The sequence below is a fragment of the Podarcis cretensis genome, assembly GCF_951804945.1.
Source record: "Podarcis cretensis genome assembly, chromosome: 6".
NCBI classification, from domain to species: domain Eukaryota; kingdom Metazoa; phylum Chordata; class Lepidosauria; order Squamata; family Lacertidae; genus Podarcis; species Podarcis cretensis.
Genome location: NC_137175.1, coordinates 77,964,206 through 77,989,193, shown reverse-complemented (window position 1 = coordinate 77,989,193; position 24,988 = coordinate 77,964,206). Strand labels below are relative to the sequence as shown.

Sequence of the window (24,988 nt, the reverse complement as noted above, 5' to 3'; positions counted from 1 at the left end):
GACTGAGCCTAAATGCAAACAGTATGGCTACAATACCCAGCCAATTTTTAATGTACTCTTTGTGTTTTCTTCTCCTATCTCCTATCTCCTCCCCCCAGCTTTGTACAGCATCCAACCTGACGAAGAATTCTGGAGAAAGCTTGCTCACTATTTTGTAACTTTTTAAGTTGGTCCTATTCAAGTTATTTCCCAATATCTTGTTTTTTCCAGCTCTTCCTATGAACTAACACAGCTATCTTTGCTTTTTATGTTACCATAAATTATGTTACACCGAGTAAATCAGGCTTTCAAGGCTTCTCTTCTGTTACCAGTCTACACAATTTGGGGTCCAATTCTAGATGTGCATTCCACACTGTACCATCATATAAAGGATGGCTGTATATTATCAAGCATCTGCTCATCTGCCTCATAACACCCTCTGATTTAGGGATTACCATTAGGCAGAATTTGGGGTGGCAAACCCCCAAAGAGTAGCAAAATATCATTTATCTAGCTTTTTATTATAATATTTTCACCACCGGGATATTCCGTCTTAGTCACTGAAATGTCTTGGCTGCTCTGATTTATATTCTGACTCCAGCCAACCTGGGCCTAGTGCCATAGCCTAGGCAAGGCAAGCTTGGGCCAGGCCTTCAACACATTGCGAGATGCGAGACTACCATCACCTGTCTTTGATTTTGTTCGTTTTCTCCACTGAATCTATATCCATGCGAATCTTGAATTTGACATGAGGCGGCAGCAATCTGGTTTTTGGGTCCAGATCAGGAAAGATGAGAGCAGCCCAGAATTTATTCTCCTCCAGAAGAGAAAGAGCACGGTGAGTCACGTGGGTTTCATCAGCGTAGCCTTCAAATTTATCAAGAGCCAAGCACTGCAGAGAGTAAAAAGGTAGAAGACACATTGGAGTAGGACAGAAGGACATACGCATTACATAAGCACAAATGGGTTCACTATAACTTTTTTGCTTCTTACTCCAAGGCAGGGATAGCTAACATGGTGCCCTCTAGGTGTTGCTGGACTCCCCATCACCCCTGACCATGGGATTTGTATTCTGCCTGATGGTTTATTCTTTTTATTTTTCTGTGGGTTTGGGTCCTGAAAAATGACTAATAAATAACTGAAATAATTGAATAAAACCAGTATCTTGAAGTCACCATATTGGTTATCCCTGCTGTAAAACAACATCAACACAACACATTGAAGCCAGTTTGAAATTGTATTGCTGATAGTTTCTTGGTTGGGAAATGCATGAGACTTGAAAACAATTTAAAATTTTAATCTAGACACGCCTTAAGACTTCTATGCCTATTCTCATGCTAAAGTGATATGTAAAAACTGGTGATTAAAAGATAAAAGGAAAGACTGAAAAGGCCAACTTAAGAATATTCCACATCTAACATTTATACTACCATCCTGTAACGTTGGAGACTGACAATGCAACCCTACATACTTCTAATTCAAAAGAGAGCCCCCCCCCCAAGTTCAATGTGGATTACAATGGGTGTAGGATTGCAGCCTGAATGGAGTAATTGTAGGGTGAGAGTTGGGAGCCTGGTCATTAAAGAAATGTCTAGCCAGGAAGAACACCAAAGCAAAACCTTCATCTCAGCAAACAGAGGGAAAAGATAATGTGAGCCCACCACCTGGAAAATAAGACTGGGAGAGCAAACAAAATCACCAGGTAGAGACAAGAGGAAAGTGTCTCATCAGCACATCCAGCAGAAAGAACACACTGCAGTGAGGAGGCACCAAGACACAATTCACTATGGGTAAACACTTCACTCAGCCTCCACTTTACTCTGCATGCTTGGAAAAGTGTAAGGGTTGAAATCATGGGCTGTGGGTGAAAACTGGAGGCGTTCTTAGCATATATGCCCAGTAGGAATGAGCAGGAGGGCTGAGGATGCATCTGAAAACGTGTCTTTCACAATGAATACATAGAAATGATGAAATATGAATGGAACCATGGCAGCAATCCAGAGGTAGACACAGTTATTGGACTGGAAAATTGTCACAAACTTTTATTATTATGTAACAACCAGCAGAATCTATTTAAAAGTGTTAGGGGTGATGAAGGGATCCCATTCCACACTTCTTATATAGTCCATCCCTGCAGAAGACACTATGTGTACGTGGGATATACATAAAACACATTTCCCCTGCTGAAAGAATTCTGGGAACTGTAGTTCACCACCCCAACAAAGCTATAATTCCAAACACCCTTCAACTACAGTCAACAATCATTTTGCCTGGAGGTTCCATTCCTAGATACAACGCATGATGGCAGGGCACACATAAGTGTGCCCTGCCCCGTACCACCTTTTAAGGGACGTGTTTAGTGATATTTTCTGTCACTTCCGGGTTCAGCGCCATGCGCGCATGCGCAAACACACATCATTCAGAGACACATTAATTGGTCATTGCCTGTACAGTTCCCAGGATTCCTTTGGGGTGTGTGCGCTTTAAATGTATCTTTATATCTGCTGATATACTGACATTTGACCACACTCCTGTGCATTGTTACAGAAAAAGCAATTGGGAACTGCAAACGTGGCATGGCAAGTATTTAAAGAAACACACATAACCATATATTTGTATTTTTATTGAGCTTCCTAACTCCGAAACCAGTGAGTTATTATCATTGTCTCATCTTGGCAAGTAAGTAGGCAGCATTCAGTTCCTAAACGGACTAGGAAGAAATGTGTTTAATTACCTCACCTCATAGAATGCCACACAAAGCCAACTTGTTTGATCTTATCTTCTATCTAGATGGTCTTTTCGGCAAGCCAACAACCAACAATTACTGTACATCAAAGTGCTTGCAGACAACTTGTGATTTAACAGGCAGACTTCTCTGAAATGTAAAGTCTCCTTTGTTTGGCCTTGTCATCTAAAGAAACTTTTCTTATGTTGTTTTAAATGGTGGGGGAGGGTGGGGGAAGCACCTCTGAATAGAAAGGATCCTGTTTTAACTAAACTGATGATGTTCCAAAATATGCCTTACTTAAAGGATATGTCAAGGCTATATCGCTTTTTAGTGGATGATCAACAAAAAGCGATGTATTATAATTATGCTCGTATGTAAAAAGGAACATTGTACAGTTCTATCACTGAAAAGTGGACATTGATAACAAAAAAGATGACAAAAACATTGCCCCAAATTAATCTGTATTGATGCAAATCAGGAAAGTAATAACTATAATATAAACAGAAATACGTCTCACCATAGTGGGGAAGACTGACCAAGTGACAGTTGTCAGGATCCTGCACAATCAGAATCCTTTGAAGAAGAGGCACAAGATTTCATGAGGACATGGAAGGACCCATTAAAAGTCCTAAAGCTGACCAAAGTGCTTTAGGCTCACGGATGTCTCACCTGAGCCCCACTGATAACCCATCTGAGCACAGGCCAAGGCCTGGCCTGACCCTAGATGCTCAACCTTTGTCACCTGCACTTCAAGAGGAAAGGCAGCAACAGATTCAATGGGAGCCCAGAGTCTCCAGAAAGTTATGCCACCAAAGGTCTCTTCAAGTAGAGAGTTCCACTAAGAAGGATGGAGAAGACTTTGCTGTAAACAAAAATGCAGCACATCACCAAGAAGCGGAGTAGCTGGCAGTGAAGATATATGCCTTATATATCCTCCTCTGGATGCTTGATGGGTTAATAGCCCGTGTTGAGCTTCTTAGGGTCCAGCCCACTTACTCCCTGGCTGCAGTTCTTGCTCCAGCTACATCAGTAGGTACTGGTCATAGACACCTGTGGTCCTGCTCAGTATACTGCCCAGCTGCTAGCTGTTGGTGAGCAAATTCATATCCCTTTCTTTTATATAGTTATCTTTACACTAGACTTGGGCAGGACACAGCCTTTCAAATAAAGGACAGTCTTCTATGCAGTCTTACCAAATGCAACTATGATTTCCTAAAGCCTTTATTAAAATCCAAAATGGCTGTGAGAAGATGGAATCTAGGCCGCAACTGTGATGGGGAAGGTTGCTTATCTCCCCCCCCCCCCAGGGGGAAAAACTGGTTTTATGGCCCAGAAGGAAACAACACTGTCCTGAACAGAAGACCCCATGCATAACAGTAGTAAAAAGGTAAAGATAAAGGACCCCTAGATGGTTACGGTAAGTCCAGTCAAACTTGGATATGGGGTGTAATAGTAGCAACAACCAGGATCCAAATAGTTACTTAAAGTCAGACTTCCCCATCCTGGTGCTTCCAAATGTTTTAGACTCCAACTCACATCAGCCCCAGTCAACATGTGCCATGGTCAGGGATGATGGAGGGGAAGGCTGCCTTAGGCCAGAGTTGGGGAACCAGTGACCCTCCAGAGGACTACAATACCCATAATTCCTGACCACAGGCCATGATGGTTAGGGCTGATGGGAGTTGGAGTCCAACAACATGCAGATCAGACCCCGCTGCTATAGGCACACCATTAGGGCCGGCATGCCCAGTAAATTTTTGACTTTAAACAACAACAACAAAAACCCTTACTATGCCACAGGCTGGGTGTTGTTTTTTTTTTAAAAAAAAGTCTTCTCAGATTCAAAAAATAGCTTGCCTCTTTGTGTAGAGAGGCTGCTGTTCAAAAACCAGAAGCCCAAAATCCCCTTGAGCATACAGTATTGGTGGTTTAGTTCAAGGATAACAGCAGCAACAATATTAAGTAACTGTAGGCAACTTATTATTTCACAAAAGCATCCTTCTTCGCAAATAAAATTGTACAACACTACTACAATACAGGTTTTTCTTTACTGAACGTAAAGGAAACTTATGGATGAACCCTTCCCTATATATTTTTCAGTTGTAACTAGAAGTTAATTAAAACAGCCACAAAAATACTTAGTGTTTTTTATAGCACTTAACATTTATAATTCGGTAAGGAGAAGCCATCAAGTAAGACGGTCAGTAGGCTCTGGACCCTAGCAGGATACCATTGCATGCTCAGTTTTGAAATGCATATAAATGAATGCCCAAACAGAGATTGATTTAAAACTGCTTAGTTAAACAGCTTAGGTTCCACCTTCTTCAACAACATAGACACATACAGGGTGTTTTCTAAATCTCTTTCTATTGTAAGCTTCAAGGCTCTGGATCACTTTTTTGTATGCTTCCCTGAGCTATTCAGAGTGGCAACACAGAAATCCAATAAAATCAGTTTTTTAAACAAAATGTAAGTGTGTTGGAACTATCAGAGCTAGCAACAAATGCTTACAAATAATTGTTCACATCAAGTTGCTTTCTCCCATTATCCAAGTGAAGTCTGCCTCGCCCAAAGTCTTAAGTCAGAAAGATATGGGGCCCATAATTAATGCCTGCCAAGACCTCTCTTTAAAACCCCTGGGGAAGCAATCAAGCCATTGTTCTACTCAACTCTCATCCTGCTCCATGCCAAAAGTTCACCTGTGTAGCATACTTTTTGCTTCGTTAGCAAGACCTCCCTCCTCCCAAACCCAAGCAAGATCAATGCCCAATAACTGCGGACCTTCCCCCACAAAAAAGAGTACCACAATTTTACACATAAGAAGTGAGAAGCTACACAATTCCAAAATAAGAGGACACTATCAGCAGACTATTCATATAAAGTGGTACCTTGGTTCTCAAACGCCTTGGTTCTCAAACACCGAAAACCCGGAAGTAAGTTTTCTGGTTTTTGAATGTTTTTGGGAAGCCGAACATCCAACGTGGCTGTCAGCTATTGTTCCCAGGGCACCTGCACCAATCAGAAGCTGCACCTTGGTTTTTGAACATTTCGGAAGTCAAACAGACTTCCGGAACGGATTAAGTTTGGCGCTTTTGTTTTTGCTATTTATTTTGTGTTTTTGTTTTTGAGGCTTTCTCGGTTAATTTGTTTTTGTGACCATGTGGAACCCAGTTCAACTACTGATTGATTGTGTGACTGAGGAAACGGATAAAAGTCCCCCATCCAAACAATGACTACCATCAGTGCAGGTAAGAAAAAAAGTTAATTTTAATTTTTCTCATCTTCCATACTGTTTTATTCTTTTTATAGTACATTACATTGATTACTGCTTTCATTTTATGGATCAATGGTATCGTGAGATAGAAAAATTCATGTTAAATTGCTGTTTTAGGGTAGTTTTTAAAAGTCTGGAAAGGATTAATCCATTTTGCATTACTTTCTATGGGAAAACACACCTTGGTTTTGGAACGCTTTGGTTTTGGAACCAACTTCCAGAACAGATTAAGTCTGAGAACCAAGGTACCACTGTACTTGCTTTTAAGCCAACTCTTCCTTCATACATCACATGCAATTCTCCTTGCCCCCCCCTTTTCCTTTTCAAATCTAAACCAGCCTCCCAAGCAGTAAAACTGGGATCCAAGTCTTAACCCTTCCCTCTTAATTGGTTTTCAAACTCCAAATTGCTTCTTTGGACCCCATGGGAGAAAATGTATGTTTCTGTTTCTTTTTCCCAATGGGACCAAGGAGATGGAATTGGCCAGGGAGTAATAGGATCTGGAAGTTGGAAGACACAGAAAACTAGACCCAGTGAGACAATTCTAGTCTAGCCTTCCCTTAGACATGCTTGGTTTTGTTTGTTTGTGAGCTCTTCTCATGGTGGAGGTTTCCATCAAGTAAGTCCTCATCTGAATTAAAATTGGAGGCATATTATATGCTTATACCCAATGTTTGGTCTCAAGTGTATTACAGTAAGAAAAAGTAAAAGGTAAAGGAACCCTGGATGGTTAAGTCCAGTCAAAGGTGACTATGGGGTTGTGGCGCTCATCTCACTTCAGGCCGAGGTAACCGGTGTTTGTCCGCAGACAGCTTTCTGGGTCATGTGGCCAGCATGACTAAACCACTTCTGGTACAACGGGACACTGTGACGAGTGCCAGAGTGCACAGAAACAGCCTTTACCTTCCTGCTGCAATGGTACCTATTCATCTACTTATACTGGTGTGCTTTCGAACTGCTAGGTTGGCAGGAGCTGGAACAAAGCAACGGGAGCTCACCCTGTCACAGAAATTTGAACCGCCAACCTGCTGATTGGCAAGCCCAAGAGGCTGAGTGGTTTAGACCACAGCGCCACCCGTAAGAATTACCCTTCCCACTACAGTGGAGTCAACCCCCCATGCTTCTGTGTGCATCACTGTTGGGTGCACCTCTGGGCTCGAAGGAGCAGGCCTAGGCAGGTAATTCATGCAGACACAATAGTTATTTTCCTCTGAGGTCAGGTAATTTTGCAGCGGCCTTGCGTCAGAAATGATCCAATCACACTCAATATGGATCTGTGGCAGAACTACAAACCCTGATTGCAGGGAAGCAAGACCAGAGCAGTGAATCATGCCAAGAGGGATTGGGCAGCCTCCTTTCCTTGGCTTCACAGAAGCCCTTAATTACTGAATTAATTTATTTATCATGCTCCCATGTCTCTTGATCGAAAATCACCACACTGGTATTCCAGAGGGTTTTTTTTACTTATAGCTGCATGCTTATTCCTTCTTTGTCTTTTAGAATTTGCATTGTGGACTGTAAACTTCAATTGAAACTGCAAATACATTGTTTGCCCAAATCAGCCCCAATGCCAGCTCCCTAGATTATGACCCTGAACAGCACACACACAGCCTAAAAACTCTGCTGGCTGGCTGGAAGGATTGAAAGCTACTGCTTTACTATAGGAAAGAGATCTTCCAAACGTTGTCTGTGTGTCCTGTATGCTTTCTATTAATTCTTATTTTCTAAATGTTAGAGCATTGATGTTCTAATACTGTCATGAGCATCCATCCTCCTATTGAAAAAGATACCAGTCTTACCTGCAGGTACTCGTGGACCATATGCAGAGCCTGGTTGGCAACACTGAAGACATCCCTCCAATCAAAGTTCACCATGCCTTCCCTTCTTCTCTCTGGTGGCCCATTGTAGAGAAAATTGATCACATCTTCTGCAGTGAAACCTTCAGAACCCAGCTGCTCATTTAAGAAGCCTTTCACCGTAGGGTTTTGCAAAGTGTCCTAGGGAAGAAACATTAGGTCTAATTTAACATATTATATTTGTGCATGCGTTTGTATTCTATCACCTGGGAAACTGCAACCTTGGTAACTCCAAGGGAAGAATTACCTGCCACTAAGCCTACATGGATAATTCAGTCTGGGGAAAGGTCAGAATCAGACACCAACCATCCACACAGGTGTAGAGGAACCCAAACCATAACCCTGCCTAGGTCTGACCCCTTTGCCCTAACCAGCTACTTAGAGGCTAAACCTTAATTGCCCTTGTGTTCACTGGCTTTGAGGTAGATAGAACACGTGGGTGTGGCAGCATAGCCCCTTCTCCAGACCAGTCATAACCAAAGACACCCAACATGGGCTGCCATATATCCGGAATTTCCCGGACATATCCAGAATACAGCAGTCGGAAACCGTGTCCAGGTGGAAATCACTGAGATGTCCAAGGGAAAAATGGGCGTATGGCAACCCATGTTGGAAGTTTAGGTTTTGGCGAATTAGCTCAAAAACTTCATATATATTTTTGAGTTCAACAACTTTGGCAACACTATATTAGCCCTTGTAGCTAGAGTTAGCTCAAGACATAGTGCTGTCTGAGGCAAAGGGACAAGATACTTCCTCCCATTTGAAGTACAGACTCTGAACTAACAGTTGACCCTTCAGGTATGACAGCATCGTCCATTGTACCTGAGGGCAGCAGGATAGCTTGGGAGTCCCATTAGGAATGGGGGATAGGAGAGATTGCTGCCACCCCAGCACCTGCTGTCTGAAGCAATCACATCACTCTGCCTAATGGATTCCAGTTCCCTTCCCATACCAAGTAAGGTATCCTGCACATACCCGGATCATGTTCATTTGCACACTGTCTTGAAAGAAGCTCCACACTTGGGGTCCCACTTCCTTCCAGGCTTTAGTCAAGAGTCTGAGGCGCACAAGTTCCTCAAATGTGGAATTTGCCTGAGTTAGGAAGTTGCAGGAGGGAGAGGAAGAAAGAATCATAGGAAAAACAGAAGATTTGGGGATAGTCTTAGACACCAGCTAGTCCAAACCCCTCAACCCAGGAAACCCAGAGCTACAGCATCCCTAAGCAATTACTGAACAGTCGAACATTAAATCCGTATTTCTGCTGCCTTCAGAATACAAATGCCTATTGATAATGTGGCAATATTCATGTGGCAGTAATGTGCCTTGGGAACGAGACCCTGGCCCCTAATATCACCAGTGGCTTCACCTGAACATTCACATATTGAGTGGGAATATCTGAAGGGAGATGTTTTCATGTGTTTGGCTGAAGGCACTTGAAGCCCTTCTGCAGCCAGAAAGTCAGAAAGCAGGGAGGAGTCTAAGCATGTTCAGGGGAATGCACAAATAACCCCCCTTTCAGACAGCCCTGCCCAATCTGCAAAAGTTGGGGCTGGGGCTGGTGAGGACAAGTTTTTGTGGGACAGCGGGAGAGGCATGCATTCTGCACCCACATTCTGTACATTATTCCCCCCATACTTTTGAATAATGCCTGAACAGGGATAGTGAATTCATGTGAAACTTAAGAACCTGCACAGTTACTGTGATATAGATTGGTGCTTTGTTATTTAATTACTGCAACTGGTCTCTGGGTGGGCCAAAAAACATGGGATATCAGTGCAGTAAAATAAATTAGAAAGTGGCCTTGTGTATTATTTACAGTGGTACCTCAGGTTACATATGCTTCAGGTTACATACGCTTCAGGTTACAGACTCCGCTAACCCAGAAATAGTGCTTCAGGTTAAGAACTTTGCTTCAGGATGAGAACAGAAATCGTGCAGCGGTGACGCAGTGGCAGCAGGAGGCCCCATTAGCTAAAGTGGTGCTTCAGGTTAAGAACAGTTTCAGGTTAAGAACAGACCTCCGGAACGAATTAAGTACTTAACCCGAGGTACCACTGCATACCAATTCTGCTTCATTCCAATTTTTGCAATCCTGGGTTTGCATCAGCAAGCGGAAAAAGATCTGCTATAGTAGCTACATGGATTTCTTTTTTAAAAAAAAACCCAAATTATAAGTATTAGAGAACTAAAAGAGGCTGGGCTTCCCCCTTTCCTCCCCAGTCCTGAGTTCAAAGGCCACGTTACATTTTCTCGAGGGGGAAAAAGGTCTGTTGTTGCCTGCAGCAACAGCTTGGTTGCCACTTGTTCAATGGACCTCTCTTGCAAAGCGCTCAAGTTATAAACTGCAGGTGCATAGGTGTAGCAGAGAGAAAATAACTTACATTCTTCAGTATCTCGTGAACGGCAGGTGAATCTGGAGCAAAGAGGATTTTCCCCATCAATAATGGTTTCATAGCCCTCCAGGCTATTTTGGTTAAAGGATTTGATTCCATAGTCTGGATCAATGTGTTACAAAAGGGAGCTGTTGGAGGAGAGGGAGGGGAAAGGAGATACGTTATATAACACTGGCCCAGTTTTTAATTGTTCACGACATTCTGCAGGCTAGCCTTTCCATCTTACCAACAGAAAATTGCAGCTACACCAGTTTCTAGGAACTCAGCAAACAGAGCAAAAAAGGTTCAGGTTGCATCTATGCAGCCGCCATGCCTTTAGTTAAAAGAGCAGTGTAATACTACTTGACTGAAATCTAAAGGACAGAAATTCCAGGGTTTATTGAGCTCATTTTACAGCAGCAGTGCAACGGCAGCAGCAGAACTAAGCAGCCTTTTCCAAAACTGGTGCCATCCAGGCGGTGGTGGTGGCCTCCAGGTTAGCCTTTATCAACCGTGGGTCCCCAGATGTTGTTGGAGTACCACTCCCATCATCCCTGGCTGCTGTCCTTGCTGGGTATGGATGATAGGAGTTGTAGTCCAACAACATCTGTGAACCCAACAGTTGAGAAACGCTACTCCAGATGATGAGGGCTGTTCACAAGGGAATGTGGCCCGCTGGAAAAGGTTTCCCACCCTTGTCCTAACATAGCAGGGGTGGAAAACCTTCTTCCACCTTAGGGAAGCACTCCCTTCTGGTCAGCCTTCTGGTCCACAACAAGGTGAAAGTGGACGGAGCAACAAAGGTCAACTTTACAGTAGCTGAGTTTCTACACACACACACGCCTCCTTTCTTCCAAACCACGAGGACCTCTGTATTGTCCATTCAGACAAGCAAGAGGCATAATCAGAGCTCAAGGACACATTCCAGCCTGATGCAAAGCTAATGAGACTGTGGCTATGGCCTCAGAAGATTCCTAAGAGCCAGGTCAGTTTTTGGACTACAACTCTCACCATCCCTAGTTAGCAACACCAGTGTTCAGGGATGTTGGGAATTGTAGTACAAAAGCAGCTGGAGACCCAAGTTTTGGGGGAAATGGGGCTAGATAGACCGGGAAGGCCACATTGGAGTTCCCCACCCCTGGCCATAATGCCAATTTTGGAGTCTGTCTCACTGAAGCACCTCTTTCAGGTAATGTAGGCAAATCTTAAAATGACAGCAACCTTGCATTGCTAGCAAACACACACACACAAGTTCCTGCCCTAATGATTCTAGCTGCTTTATGCCTTTGCATGGATTAAGTTGTTAGGTGAAATTCCTGAAACAACTACAGTGGTACCTCGGGTTACATACGCTTCAGGTTAAATACGCTTCAGGTTACACACCCCACTAACCCAGAAATAGTGCTTCAGGTTAAGAACTTCGCTTCAAGATAGGAACAGAAATCGGGCTCCGGTGGTGCGGCAGCAGCAGGAGGCCCCATTAGCTAAAGTGGTGCTTCAGGTTAAGAACAGTTTCAGGTTAAGAACGGACCTCCGGAACAAATTAAGTACTTAACCTGAGGTACCACTGTAATGGCGTAACAGTGGCATTATCAATCTTAATCTTATAATACAAGCCTACATGAAGCACAGCCAATGGGGTGGGGGTGGGGGACTTACTGGTTGTGTTGTCATACACATAAATGGATTCCTTCTTCGTGGAGTCAACCCCAAGGAAGGCCTTGTAATTATTGTCTTCGTACCAGTTGAGAGAGATTATTCTGGAACCACCTCCCTCTGGGTAGCCACAGAGAAGATCAGATAATGAACTCATCAGCTGCCATAAGGACACAGGCTCCCCATCTTGCAGAAGCGGTTGTAGGATCGATAAAAGGTCCTGAACACTTGGCCTATGTGCCAGCTGCAATGAAACAAAGCGTTTTTAAATGAATGGTTATACTAAGAACAGAAAGGAATAATAAAGCTGAACAATATGCCCACTGCAGCAAACTTGCCCTCTTCAAGGCTTTTTGCTTTTTTAAAAGTAACAAACTGCTCCTGCTCTCTTCTACTCTAATTAAGGACATCTTTGGCTATGCCCCTCCTAAATACAAAAAAGGTGCTGAACTGGTATTATGGTGTTTGAAAGAAGTATTAAGCTGCACTGAGGCAAGATGCAGGTTTGATCAGGAATGTGAAGACTAAAGATAGTCACATCTGAGTGCATTACTAAGGGCTGCTTGTTAATCATCATCAAGTGGGCATGCAGAGATAAGCAACGGAATCTGTAGACCAAACCCAAAAGGAGGTTTGGAAGTCAGGCAAGGTATGTAACAGCAGAGAATGAGCTGAAACAGCACCCTCATACATGGAGACAAAGAGCAGCGTATTATCAGATGTCCTATATAGGTTCTGGATATATCAGATTAGAGATCACTGTTAGTCAGTCTGAAGCTGGATTCAGAAATGTAGGTTGTACAGTGAACTTCACCACTTCAAACTTCAGATGGTGAAAACCATTTTGGAATTCTACCTCATGTGAAAATAGTGTGCTCAAATGAAAAGCTAGTGCACATCAGAGGGTAAGATTCTAGCCTCGTCTTCTTCCTGCTGAGCTAGCTTTTTAGTTGCAGGTTTGTTTAACATAGAGGAATATGTAATCAGTTACCAGGACACTGAAGGTACAGATCTGTATAATGCATGGTTTCTTAAGTCACAGGCAGCCGGAACAAGCATTAAGGAAAACCAGTGGGTGAAATTATTAAACTGCCCAAGCAGTTGGCATGTTTAAATTCACTGCATAAGGATGCCTGCCTGTGTCCAACGCATGTTTAAATTCACTGCATAAGGATGCCTGCCTGTGTCCAACGCAAATTCCTTACAAGTTCCTTACTCAATTTTTATGCCAGTTGCACTCTTTTCCATACCCCACAATGCTAAAGTGTTACCTCTTGCACGGCTTGGGACACATTAGAAAGCACTTGTCCCCACATTTGTAGATCAGCACCTTGAGCATTGCCGTCTAACACGGTGGGAAGCTGTAAAAGAAAGTGAATGCTGGTGAGACATGACCAGTATCTACCTAAATGCTTTCAGAGTCAGGAGCTAGATTGTGCTGGCCTCCTAGGCTGTGTTTCCAAACCCCCAATGCCTTGGTCATCCGAGTTGCCCTTTTCCAACTCTCTACAAGAAGACAATGCCATTTCTCTAATCAGGGAAAAGACCCCCTTAGGGCCAGCCCTACTACAAGGAAACATCCTCAGGCAAAAAATGATGAAGAGAAAGAAATAGATTTGTATGGCCTGCCCTGTGCTTCGTAAGCTAACCTGCTGTACTTGGCCCGAGTGGAGGAAGTTTCAAGGTAAGATGCAATTGTCCATCCCGTCAGGTTGTGTACATGGAATGGGGGGTGGCTCCACCTTGTTCTTCATCTCAGGCAGCAAAATGGTTTGGGTTGGTCCTGAACACCCTAACACACCCTGAACACAAAATTCATACAAGCTCAAATAATCATGACTTCTTGTTGTTTAATCTCAACCACAGAATTCCTAGGATCATCATCACGAAGAACTTAAGGTAAGAGCTGTTCAACAATGGATCAGACTCCCTTGGAAGGTGGTGGACTCTCCTTCGCTGGAGGTTTTAAAGCAGAGGTTGGTATGTCCATCTGTCATGAATATTTTAGTTGTGATTCCTGCACTGATGGAGATTATTCTCAGGGTCCCTTCCAACTCCACAGTTCTATGATTCTATCAACGATGCAATGCCTAAGGAAAGCACGATGCCTTTCCATGTGTCCTCATGTTTCCTAACTTGGAAACATTTTAGATTTTACTTGGAAATCTACAGAATTCCTAGGATTTGCATACAATGCCTAGACTGATCAGTTTTCATCTGACTTTGTTTAGTACATTATCTATCCACGAATGGACAACATTCTGCAGAGTATCTAAAGTTTGTACTTTGTAGCACATGCATATTCATCAAATCTCATGGTTTACAAGCAGGTTACTGATTTCTACAAGGGCTGCTTTCAGCATAGGATGCCAACTCATAGCCCTGATTTTGCCACTGTCCCAAAACATGCACCACTACTGCTTCTGTTTACTGACCGTTAAGCCAGCAAGCAATATGTGATGAACTCAGGATAACAGCAGCAGGACCATGATCAGATGATTGAGTTTGTTATGGAAACAATGGAAACAGACCTGATTCCATGCTTGCCACCCAACAATATAGCTGTCCTATTAGGGGACAAGCATTTCTAGATGTGGCAAAGTGGATTGGACCCTGTGGTGCTGGCCAAGATCTTGCGACATCTGAAAGACTTCCACTTCTTTTCCTGGATGTGCAAGAAGAAAGCATGAGCGGTGTTGCTTTTGTTCCCACCCTGCAGGCTGTGGGGAATCACATATTCCAAACATGATCCACTCCCTTTTTTCCCTGCAGGTATCGTCTTTCTGGCTTGCTGAAATTATTTCAGAATGCATCATTCTGTGGCATCACACATACCATAGATTACAAGGGAGGCCTCTATAGTATTCATGGCCTGTCACCTTATGAGAAAGTCCAGTCAGACCAGGAAATTTTGCGGTGAGTGATTTTGCAGGGCAAACAAGGAATTTTAAGAATTTGCCTAATCCATATTGCTCTCTGTTCATTTCCTTGCTCTGTCACACACTCCCACACTCCCACCAGTGACTTGGATTAGTTAAAATATTCAACCATCCTTTAGAACATCTCGGAAGAATTTGATTTTTCATGTGACCACAGCTAGAGGCAGCAACACTCCTGAATGTCAGTTACTGGAAAACACAGGAGGGGAGAGTGCTCTTGTGCTCGTATCCTGCTTGCTGGACACTGTGAGAACAGGATGCAGGATTAGTTGGATCATTGGCCTGATCCAGCAGACTCTTTTCATGTTCATATAATGAGGTATATGGTATAAGGCTTGGTATAAGGCAGCTTCCAAAATGACTGAAGAGTTGAGGTGATGGCCAAATTGTGAGCTCATTTTGAGGCCCACCAGTATCTGTGGTCAATTTCTTCACAGTAGCTCTGCCGATGCCCTGCCTATCTTACCTCAGAGGTTAAAGATAGGAAATCAATGCCAGAATTACTTTCAAACCATAACAATGAATTCCCTTCCAGGGGGCAACAATCGTTCACCCGAGCGTAGGCTGAGGTAAACTCTGACACCAGAGTATTTGCTTTGCAGGCAAAGTTCAGATTTCATATCCTTGGGGCAGAGTTGTAAAAAGCCCTAAATCAGATTGAAAGTTGAAAAGGTTTGTGCGGGGACTAGCTATTCTGCTGAAGGCATCATTCCTTCCAGGCAGCAGACTAACACAGAATGGGAGAAAAGCACAGATCACTTTCAGGCTGTCAGGGACCTGACAAATTGACAGTTTTACGGTGCACACATGCTGGTATTTATAACCTGTCGTGTACAGTGAACAGGAACGCCTGTAACCCAAACAGCCCCGAGCTACTGTTGATGTTTTCTCTGTAGCCTCTGAAGGCAGAACGATGGAGAGATCATTAAGACTCTGCTATGCCTTCCGCTCACCTGAAAAGTTTTGCAACGCACAATGACATCCAACATAAACATGAAAGCAGTCCTGTGGATACGTTTTGCTCTGCCCTCCTCACATTCTGCCTGGGCCTCCACATAACAGCCTTGGCTGATTCCCACTGCCCACATTTTCCGTCCCTGGTACTAGTCTGCTGAACACTTCTGGAGGAAATCTGAAGAATGTGCTGACTCTGACATTTGTAAACACAGCCTTTCCTCCTTCAGCTCTACCCTTTGCTTTGCCAGAAAGAAAACACACACACACACACACACACACACACACACACACACACAACTGTACTATTCTCTGTGTGAATGTGTAGTGAACACTCCAGTCATATAACCTTCTCCCCAAATCTTCCCCTTCACCCCCACATCAATCTGCCGGCAAGATCTTGCAAACTTTTCCCAAGGAAAAAGATCTAGTAGAAATCCCCCTCCATCTCCCTTCTGACTCCTTACTGACGGGGGCTTCATATCACAATTTGGGGCCAATTTTTCTGTGTGTGCATTTCATGCATTCACTTCCATTCACTTCTGTTTTTACAGTCATGGATATTCACTGCTGTCTGCTATTTGCTGTCCACAAAAGCCCATGCCTAAGTGGGCGAAAGTTAACAGAATGCCTCTGCTGCATTGTCATTGTTTTGTCCCTCTGCAAAATGGTTAGAGTGTTGAACATGGGAAGACTAGGTTGCACACAGGTGAGGAGCAAACAGAAGTAGAGGCTGTTATCATTAGAGGCCACTAACTAAAACATCATTCATCACACACATGACAAACTACTCACTTAAAAAGAATAAGCTCTAACAAACTTCCATGCCAGAAGTGGCTGCCAAAATATAACAGGTTATTTTTACTCATTGGATTTTCCACAGAAAGAGGAAATCCGGATTAAAAGTTTTCTGAAGGTATGAGCTATTGTATTGATGATTACAACAACATCACACAAAGACACTGCAAAAAAACTTGTGTGTGTAAGCAGCACCAGTTCCACAATAGTCACATCTGGACGCACCCTGGCTCTTCCTCAAACCGTAAACCCACCCCAAGTATTCATTCCACCAGCCCAACTCTCATTCCTTCTCTGTCTCCCACCTGTAGTTTTGCAGCTCTTGCCCTACCCTTCTCTCTCTCTCTCTCTCTCTCTCTCTCTCTCTCTTTAATGTTTAATTTCCCCTCCTTAATAAAACCCTTAAGGGTTTAACCACATATCATCTTTCAGATACGTCGCACACCAAACCTCCTTGAATTCAGGGAATGAAGGAAAGGCTGGTAGCAGGCGGCGGCAGGGGGTGGGGGACGGGACAACCCACATCAACCACAATTACATCAGCAGATATACGTGAAGGGGCAATTAAGATATAATGGCGGTGTGCACATGTGTATTTTTCAGCAGGCCATCCCTGCTGAAAGAAGGGGGAAGCGGAGTGTCTTATGTTAACTGTAAAAGGAAGGGAGGTACTGAACCCTTCCCCCTTCCGTTCTTTACCTCCCCATAGTCTAATGAGTAAAAATAACCCGCAGTCACTGCTGGCATGGAAGTTTGTTAGTGCATTTTTAGTGAGCAGTTTGTTACATGTGTGGCACTCAATTCCCAGCAATCTGAACAAATCACAGTTCCCAGGATCCTTTAGGGACAGCCATGTGCATTAACAGTATGGGGCGGGTGCCTGCACAACCCCAGGGCTCATCCAGACTTCATTTTGTGCCACATGTTCTAGGCACATCTACAGGATTTCCAGGTCCAAGTCCAAGTGGATTTATTTTATTATTTTGTCCCACCGCTTTCCCAGGGAAAACCTAGTATGAGCAAAATTCCAGTTTTCAACCACAAATGCTGCCAAACCGCATCTTGACGGCTCACGAGAGCAAGGCATGCTCAAGGATACCAAAGATAAAACTCTGGCAGAATCTCAAGTGTGAAATGAAGGGCAAACAAACAAAAATGTGTCCTGGAAAGGGACCAAGTGTAAGAAGATGTCATAAATGAATTCAAAATGGCAACAACCTACTATCATGTAGTCTAAAGGTAAAGGTAAAGGTACCCCTGCCCGTACGGGCCAGTCTTGACAGACTCTGGGGTTGTGCGCCCATCTCACTTAAGAGGCCAGGGGCCAGCGCTGTCTGGAGACACTTCCGGGTCACGTGGCCAGCGTGACATCGCTGCTCTGGCGAGCCAGAGCCGCACACGGAAACGCCGTTTACCTTCCCGCTGGTAAGCGGTCCCTATTTATCTACTTGCACCCGGAGGTGCTTTCGAACTGCTAGGTTGGCAGGCGCTGGGACCGAGCAGCGGGAGCGCACCCCGCCGCAGGGATTCGAACCGCCGACCTTTCGATCGGCAAGTCCTAGGCGCTGAGGCTTTAACCCACAGCGCCACCTGCGTCCCTATATCATGTAGTCTAGAGTTATGTAAAAGTTTAAGCAATTAAAATGAAATGATAGCAAACCAAGCAGTTCTTATGGAATCACAGAATGGTAGAGTTGGAAGGGACCACAAGGGTCTTCAAGTTCAACCCCCTGCAATGCAGGACTCCTTTCCCCAATGTGGGGTTCAAACTGACTGAGCTATTGATCGCCTGCCCTGCAGAAAAATGCTGCAGGATGGCATACACCTCTTCAGGACTCCAGCCAGTCCGCCGTGCCCGCTTCCAAGATAGCCATTCCTTTCCACAGGAATCCTTAACCAGGATCCCACAGGACCCCTGCCATGGTGCTGGGCCACAGGTATAGCATACCTAAGGTTCCTTTTTCTCAGAGACCAGCAACATAACAACATCTAATCATTTTACCTCTTCCTCTGGGACAAATACAGCAGCAGCACTACTATCCAAGCAACACGAATTTTGAAAAACAAGACAAACGTAACCATATCTAAAAAGATCATCCAGTACTCACCAAATGGAAAAGCTTGAAGAAGTCTGTGTTGGCGTACAAAGAGTCCTCGACCTTCTGTAGGTCCTCCTGGGAAAGGGCACACATTGCCTGGTGCACAGCTTGGAAGCCCCCTGGACTGCTGAAGATAATGAAGCGATTCAGCAGGGCCTGGCTACAGGCAATATCTTTCAGAGTCAACTCTGGGACGCCAAAGGCAAACTGTAGGCAAAAGACAAACCATACAAGATTAGAACCCCCCGACCTCGGAGCATGGGAAGTCTGCCAAAAATTTATAATTTGGCACAATATTTGGACTGTTTGATTATCGTATAATTTGTATAATTTTGAATGTTTAATGTGGTCTTATTGGATTGTTAAAATGGAAAACTTAATAATTTTTTTTTAAAAAAAGAAGACAAACCATACGTATTCTTTATCAATGTGGTGAATCGCTGTCAATTCGCTTCAGTGCACAGCTCAGACCTTTATTTATTTGTGTTTGTTTTCAATACTTATATACTGCCCAACAACAAAAGTTCTCCAGGAGGTTCTGTATTGGGACCTGTGGTGTTGTTTTTTTAAACTTGCCCTTAAACCAGTGCCATTTTTCTAGAAAAAAAGTTGCTGGAACTCAGCATGAACACCTCCCTCATTCTCTTAGAATGGCAATGGCGCCCACCTGAGAGGCGCCAGAACTGAGTTCCAGCGAGTTCCGGCTGGGGAAAAAAAGCCCTGCTCTAAACAATATGGATTTAAGAGTAACGGTGAAGTAGTCAGGTTTGCTGACTATACTAAATTGTTCAGGGCCATCAAAACAAAAAGAGATTGTGAAGAGCTCTGAAAGAACCTCTTCAAACTGAGCAAATGGGTGGAAAAATGGCAGATGCAATTCAATGTAAGCATGTGTTGCATGCTGAGGCAAAAATAAAATAAAATTTCACATATAAGCTCATGGGGTTTGAACTGGCATTGACAGACCAGGAATGAGGCCTTGGGGTTGTAGTGGATAGCTTGATGAGGACCCAGTGTGTGGCAGCAGTGAAAAAGGCAAATTCCATGCCTGGAATCATTAGGAGAAGAACTGAAAATAAAACTGCCAATCTCATAATGCCATTATACAAATCTGTGGTGTGACCATATTTGGAATACTGTGTGCAGTTTTCGCCACCCCTCACCTCAAAAAGGATATTGCAGTGTTGGAAAGGGCTCAGAATGGCCCTTTGAACAAAATGATTGAGGGGATGCAGCAACTCCCCTATAAAAAAAAAAGGTTGAAATTTTGTAGTTTATAGACAAAAGGCAAGTAGGAGTCGACGTGATAGAATTTATAAAATTCATGGCGTTGAGAAATCCGCTCCACTTCCCAGTGGGGAGGACTTGCGGTGGACCACGTGGCCACCCACTCCCCTCCAGGGGTGGGGGCAGAGTCCCTTATCACCCAGAGGTCCAGACTTGTCATAGATCCAGCCAGCCAATCAGCTGGCTGGGGGGCATGGCCGTGACCCATTTAAACCAAGGCTTGAGCCAGATAACTTCCTTCTGGTGCACTTCCTTGATCTCCCGCCTGCCCTCCCTATTTTCAGGTCTTGCTATGGACCTCGGTTTGTCGCCATTGAGGGGCCTGGTAGGAATTTTTCCACTTGGCAAATTGGCTTGGGACATTTGGTTTTCGCCTACCTCGTAGCAGTCGTCACAACTTTGTAAGGTTTGGTGGTTAGGCATTGGCTGATCTTATGATGGGGAGGGGAGGTGTGGCCATCACCTGCCCCTCCAAGCTTAAGGGTATTCCGTTAAAGGAATCTGGGGGTGTGGATCTTGTCTGAAGCCCAGGGTGAGGCTAGGGCCATGCCATGACCCTGTCGGGAACTCAGGAGGAGCTCGAGTTGGTTTGCACCGACAGGGCTCCCCGTACTGGTGGTTGACCCTTACAGGACTCCCTGCATGACAGGTAGGAGTCAGATATAGTCAAGTCAATTCCAATGCCTAAGCCAATGCTGCTCACATTCTGTAGCCAATAAAGTTGTCGCCTAAATTTGCCCAATAATATTAACCTAATATCTGTGTCCTTGTGTCTCATTCATCAACGAGGGGGTGGCCTCGGGGTCTCGACATGTGAAGTGCATGGGTAACTTCTCATGAAATTGAATGTTGAATATTCAGGACAGATAAAACAATGTTCTTCTTAATGCAGTACGTAGTTAAACTATGGAACTCACTCACAGGGGAGTCAGTAATGGCCATCAACTTAGATGGCTTTAAAAGAGAATTAGGCAAATTCATGGAGAAGAGGACTGTCGAAAGCTACTAGCCATGATGGCTGTGCTCTGCCTCCACAGTTGGAGTCAGGAATGCTTCTTAATACCAATTGCTAGGAACCACAGTAGGGGAGAACATTCTTGTGCTTGAATTCTGCTTGTGGGTTTCCCACAGATATCTGGTTGGCCACTGTGGTAACAGGAGGCTGGAGCAAATGAGCCACTCGCTTTATGCAGCAGGCTCTTCTTGTGTATGTTTACAAGTAAAAAGAAAACAAAACCATAAGTACAATATGAAAATAAGCCTAAAACAGAATAAAAACAGCAGCAGAGGGATGTGTACACACACATTAGTTGCAATCCATATCTATCCTGTAGTTTTTTAGGAAATGCGATCTTTTGATACGTTTACCCCTCCCAAAAAAGCTTTTAAACCAAAAAAAGGAAAAAACAATGTAGCTACTATTTAAGCCAATAATGCACACGCAGTCTGACCTATCTGTCGTTAAAGTTTGTACAATGGAACTTAAAGGTACTAAAAATATATTTCAGATTAAGAAGCTTGGGAAAATAAAAGGGTCTGGCACCTGGTCCCCCGCCCAAATGATTACTGCAGCCAATATAAATTATGTAGAATAGCAAACACTGCAGGATAAATGGTGCGTAGTAAAATAAATGATGCAAGCATGCATAATTTTCAGTGTCTGTACAGGTCATAGACTATTGCTGCAGAATTTGTATTACTTTTGGCTAAGATTTATTATTATTTTTAATGCGTAATTTGGATGAAACACGAGCAGCTATCTTTTAGATTGCTGGGGAGGCGGGCGGAATAGCACTAACAATTATTGTTTTACTGTTGGTTTTTCTCTATGATGTTTTTGTTTTCTGAAATAATTTGCAGCTGCTGTGATTGCCACAAATACACTTTGGTGTAGAACAGCAGGATAAAAAGCACTGAGATCAATAATAAATAACATCTGTGTTCCCTGTGATGGATGGGCCAAGGACATCAGAAAACAACCTTGTGTTAGGACGCAGAAATGAAAACAAGATTATACATCAGCTTACTGAAATTAACCACAAGCCCATAAGATGTCCTTTATGTGCAGAAGCTACATCAAACAGAGGCCCAATTCAGAAAATGTCCCAGAACAGCAGAGTTAGAAAAATGTTACACCTCTCCATACAGTTTTCCTGGTAGTTCTGACTACAGCCAACCTTCCCCCCGCCCCACACACACCATTTTTCTTCTGGGAGTCAAAAGCTGCCTGTTATCTGCCCTGCAGCCTCAAAGCAGCAGTTGAGAAATACATTCCAGTAATTTTATCAGCGTGCCATTGTTCACTGAGCACTTTTGAGATGAGGAACAAAATATTTTCTCAGTTAGGTGGCCTCTAGATTAGGTTTAGCTTTCATGAGCAAGTGTGTGTCATTTCCTGCACTCCCAGGGTGCTGTGAGGTCAGCGCTTCAGCTGTGCTCAACCCTTTGCAGAAAAAAGAGGTTCAGATGCTCGTAAACAGGCCTAAGTTTGACCAGTATCCTCTTTTCATTCTCCAGAATGGCATTTAAACAGGAGGAGGTGAACAGGATATATGATTAACAGTGGGCAAAGCAGCATCAAAGCATCCCATGGTAATGACATCCGTTCACAAAGCGTAGCTCCAAGAGCAGCTTCTGGTCAACTGGAAACAGGAAGTTGCTTCGCAACTAGAAATATGCACTGTACGTTCAGATGCATTTCCAGATGAACACCGGACAGTCTTAAAAATTGAATTGCAGATGGCATGGCTTTGCTGCTACAGAATGGGGGTGGGGTGGGAATACAGGACTGAATGACGGCATGCTCCCTCTTACGTGAAAAACATTGCACAAAGAAAGCTAGACATTAGGAAGAAGGGTTCTAGCCTACCCGCACCCCTGGCATACTAATTTTCTATCTTTGGGGATTTTCATGTGAGCCTATTGAAACATGCCACCTCCTCACCCCATCTTTAGACTAGGCTGCAGTCCGTGAAAATGTTCATTACTTGGATGGCTGACTACGTGTAGATGAGCCCTAAGACTCACAATGGAGATTTGCAGACCTGGGTCAGCAACCCAATGGCCACTTTGACAAGGGAATGGGATGTAGGTTAATGTATACTTTGTATTAATGAGGGTTCACACTCATTAGTGTGTACAAGCACACTCTGATAAATTATGATCAAGAACTCCGCTTCACTATTCAGGTGCTGAAATACGTTTGATTTTTAGCCAAGTAAGCACCCTTACAAGAATACATGATGAGATGGCCAACATACTATTCTTAGGAGAACTCAACTGCGGTTTCTTTAGTGGGGGTGTTAAGACTGTCTTGCCATTGAACACACTGGTGTCTTTGTGATTTTCAACACCCATCAAAAGAAGACTGGTGAGTGTCCAAAGTCACCAACACTGAGCCCTGCAGGATTTGTTATTTGTTAAAAGAGCGGGAGAGATAGGATTTTATTTCACTGAAACCACTTGTGCTGGTAAAGACTGCTGGCTTTCACATCACACAGAACCTAACCTTTTTTTTTTGCAGGCTGTCAGGGTTAAAAAAAATAAAATGCTTTCTTCTGTGCAATTCAGAGAGCTGCCAGGGAGCTTCCTACAGCTCCGGTCAGAACCCAATCAGCTGAACAATCCAGCAACTGATCATGCAAGCCACCTACAATTTTCAAAACCCCAAAGGAGTGAAAAGTGAAAAGCAAGCTCATTAATTCTATCTCCTGCTGGCCACAAACAGCCACACACATTTCCCAGATTTGGGCATTGTACAGCAAAAATGAAAAAAGGGGGAAATAAAGAAAAAGGGATTGTGCCCAGACAGCTGGAGTCCTTCCCTCCTTCTCCCTGCACTCTCACACGGTCAGAAAGGCTTTCGTTCCAGAGATCTGATTCAGCCCGCCTCATTCAAAAGTGCAACATTCTTCTCACAGCTCCCAAGCCACAAGGACAGAAGGGGGCAATGGCAGCCTGGACTGAATCACACACAAACTATCTGCGAGGAGGAAATGCTGGGAGATAACCTGGGATTGCAATTTTCCACCAAAGGATTTTTTTTTTTTTTTGGCCGAAGTGCTATTATTTTGGTGAGCATTCAAGACAGGAGATCTGTCACCCGAGGGTCCAGTCTATTCACCTGGAACAATGCCCTGACAATGCCCTTCCACCTCTGCCCTCACTGACATCAGGAGTGGTGGATTTTCAACATTCCTCCAACATGGGCATTGGGGTCCCATTCACACTTCTATTGAGATAAAGTGATGCATAGACAACCACAGAGGGAGCCCAAGCCAGGTCTAGTCATGGATGAAAATTTCCTTACTGGGCATGTATCCATGACTGAGCATCAGCCTCTTCAGGCCTCAAAAGCAATAAAGGCAACTTCTGGTAATATTTGTGCCTTAGTCATGGATTGCTTTGGAAGAATGGCCAAGTATTATGTCTCATTACCAAGCCAGTGGTTAAAGATTTGCTACAAACCAGGATGTGAAACCAATAGGGTAGTTTAAGGTGGTCATGACTATATTCAAGCTAAGTCTATAGCTTTTAAGTTACTCAGCAGCAGCTGCCATTTGAACTGTAGACTGAGCAGGCATACATGTCACCTGCTGGTCAAAGTCTTTCCCACTGCTAAGATGTATTTTACTTTGTTTAAATTACAGCACTTATTTCTGCATTTGCATCCACACATATAAATTAGCATGTGCAAATTTTGTACAAGCTTGTACCCTCTCTTGTGGGGGGACACAGTTCCTCTTTTGGGGCAATGCATTTCCTCTTAAGTGATCGCCTAGAAACTATTGTTTAAACAGTGTTTGCAAACCATAGCTTGTGTTCCCTGTGGCTGTGTAAACATCTGCTCTGACCAGCCACATGACTGAGGCATGGCTAAAACATTTTCTCCATCCACTCAGCTTGCATAGTGAAAAGCAAGTCTCCTACACACACTTTTTGGGGGGCAGAGAACAAAAATAGGCAAGATAAGCTAAACTTTATGGGCTTCTACTATACACCTGGGATCTTAGCCAGGGTTAAGAGAACAGTAATTGGTTAGCACTA

General features: G+C 43.8%; 1 protein-coding gene across 1 annotated transcript in view; it reads right to left on the bottom strand.

Moving 5' to 3' along the window:
- Positions 1-24,988, bottom strand: part of ABCA4 (ATP binding cassette subfamily A member 4) — a 104,236-nt gene that overhangs the window by 57,564 nt on the left and 21,684 nt on the right. Inside the window, exons 7-13 of the mRNA XM_079981002.1 lie at positions 18,665-18,862; positions 13,137-13,226; positions 11,869-12,109; positions 10,219-10,358; positions 8,813-8,929; positions 7,781-7,978; positions 666-871 (exon numbers count right to left, since the gene is read on the bottom strand). Coding sequence (XP_079837128.1) covers positions 666-871; positions 7,781-7,978; positions 8,813-8,929; positions 10,219-10,358; positions 11,869-12,109; positions 13,137-13,226; positions 18,665-18,862 — 1,190 coding nt within the window. The remainder of the gene's footprint in view (positions 1-665; positions 872-7,780; positions 7,979-8,812; positions 8,930-10,218; positions 10,359-11,868; positions 12,110-13,136; positions 13,227-18,664; positions 18,863-24,988) is intronic.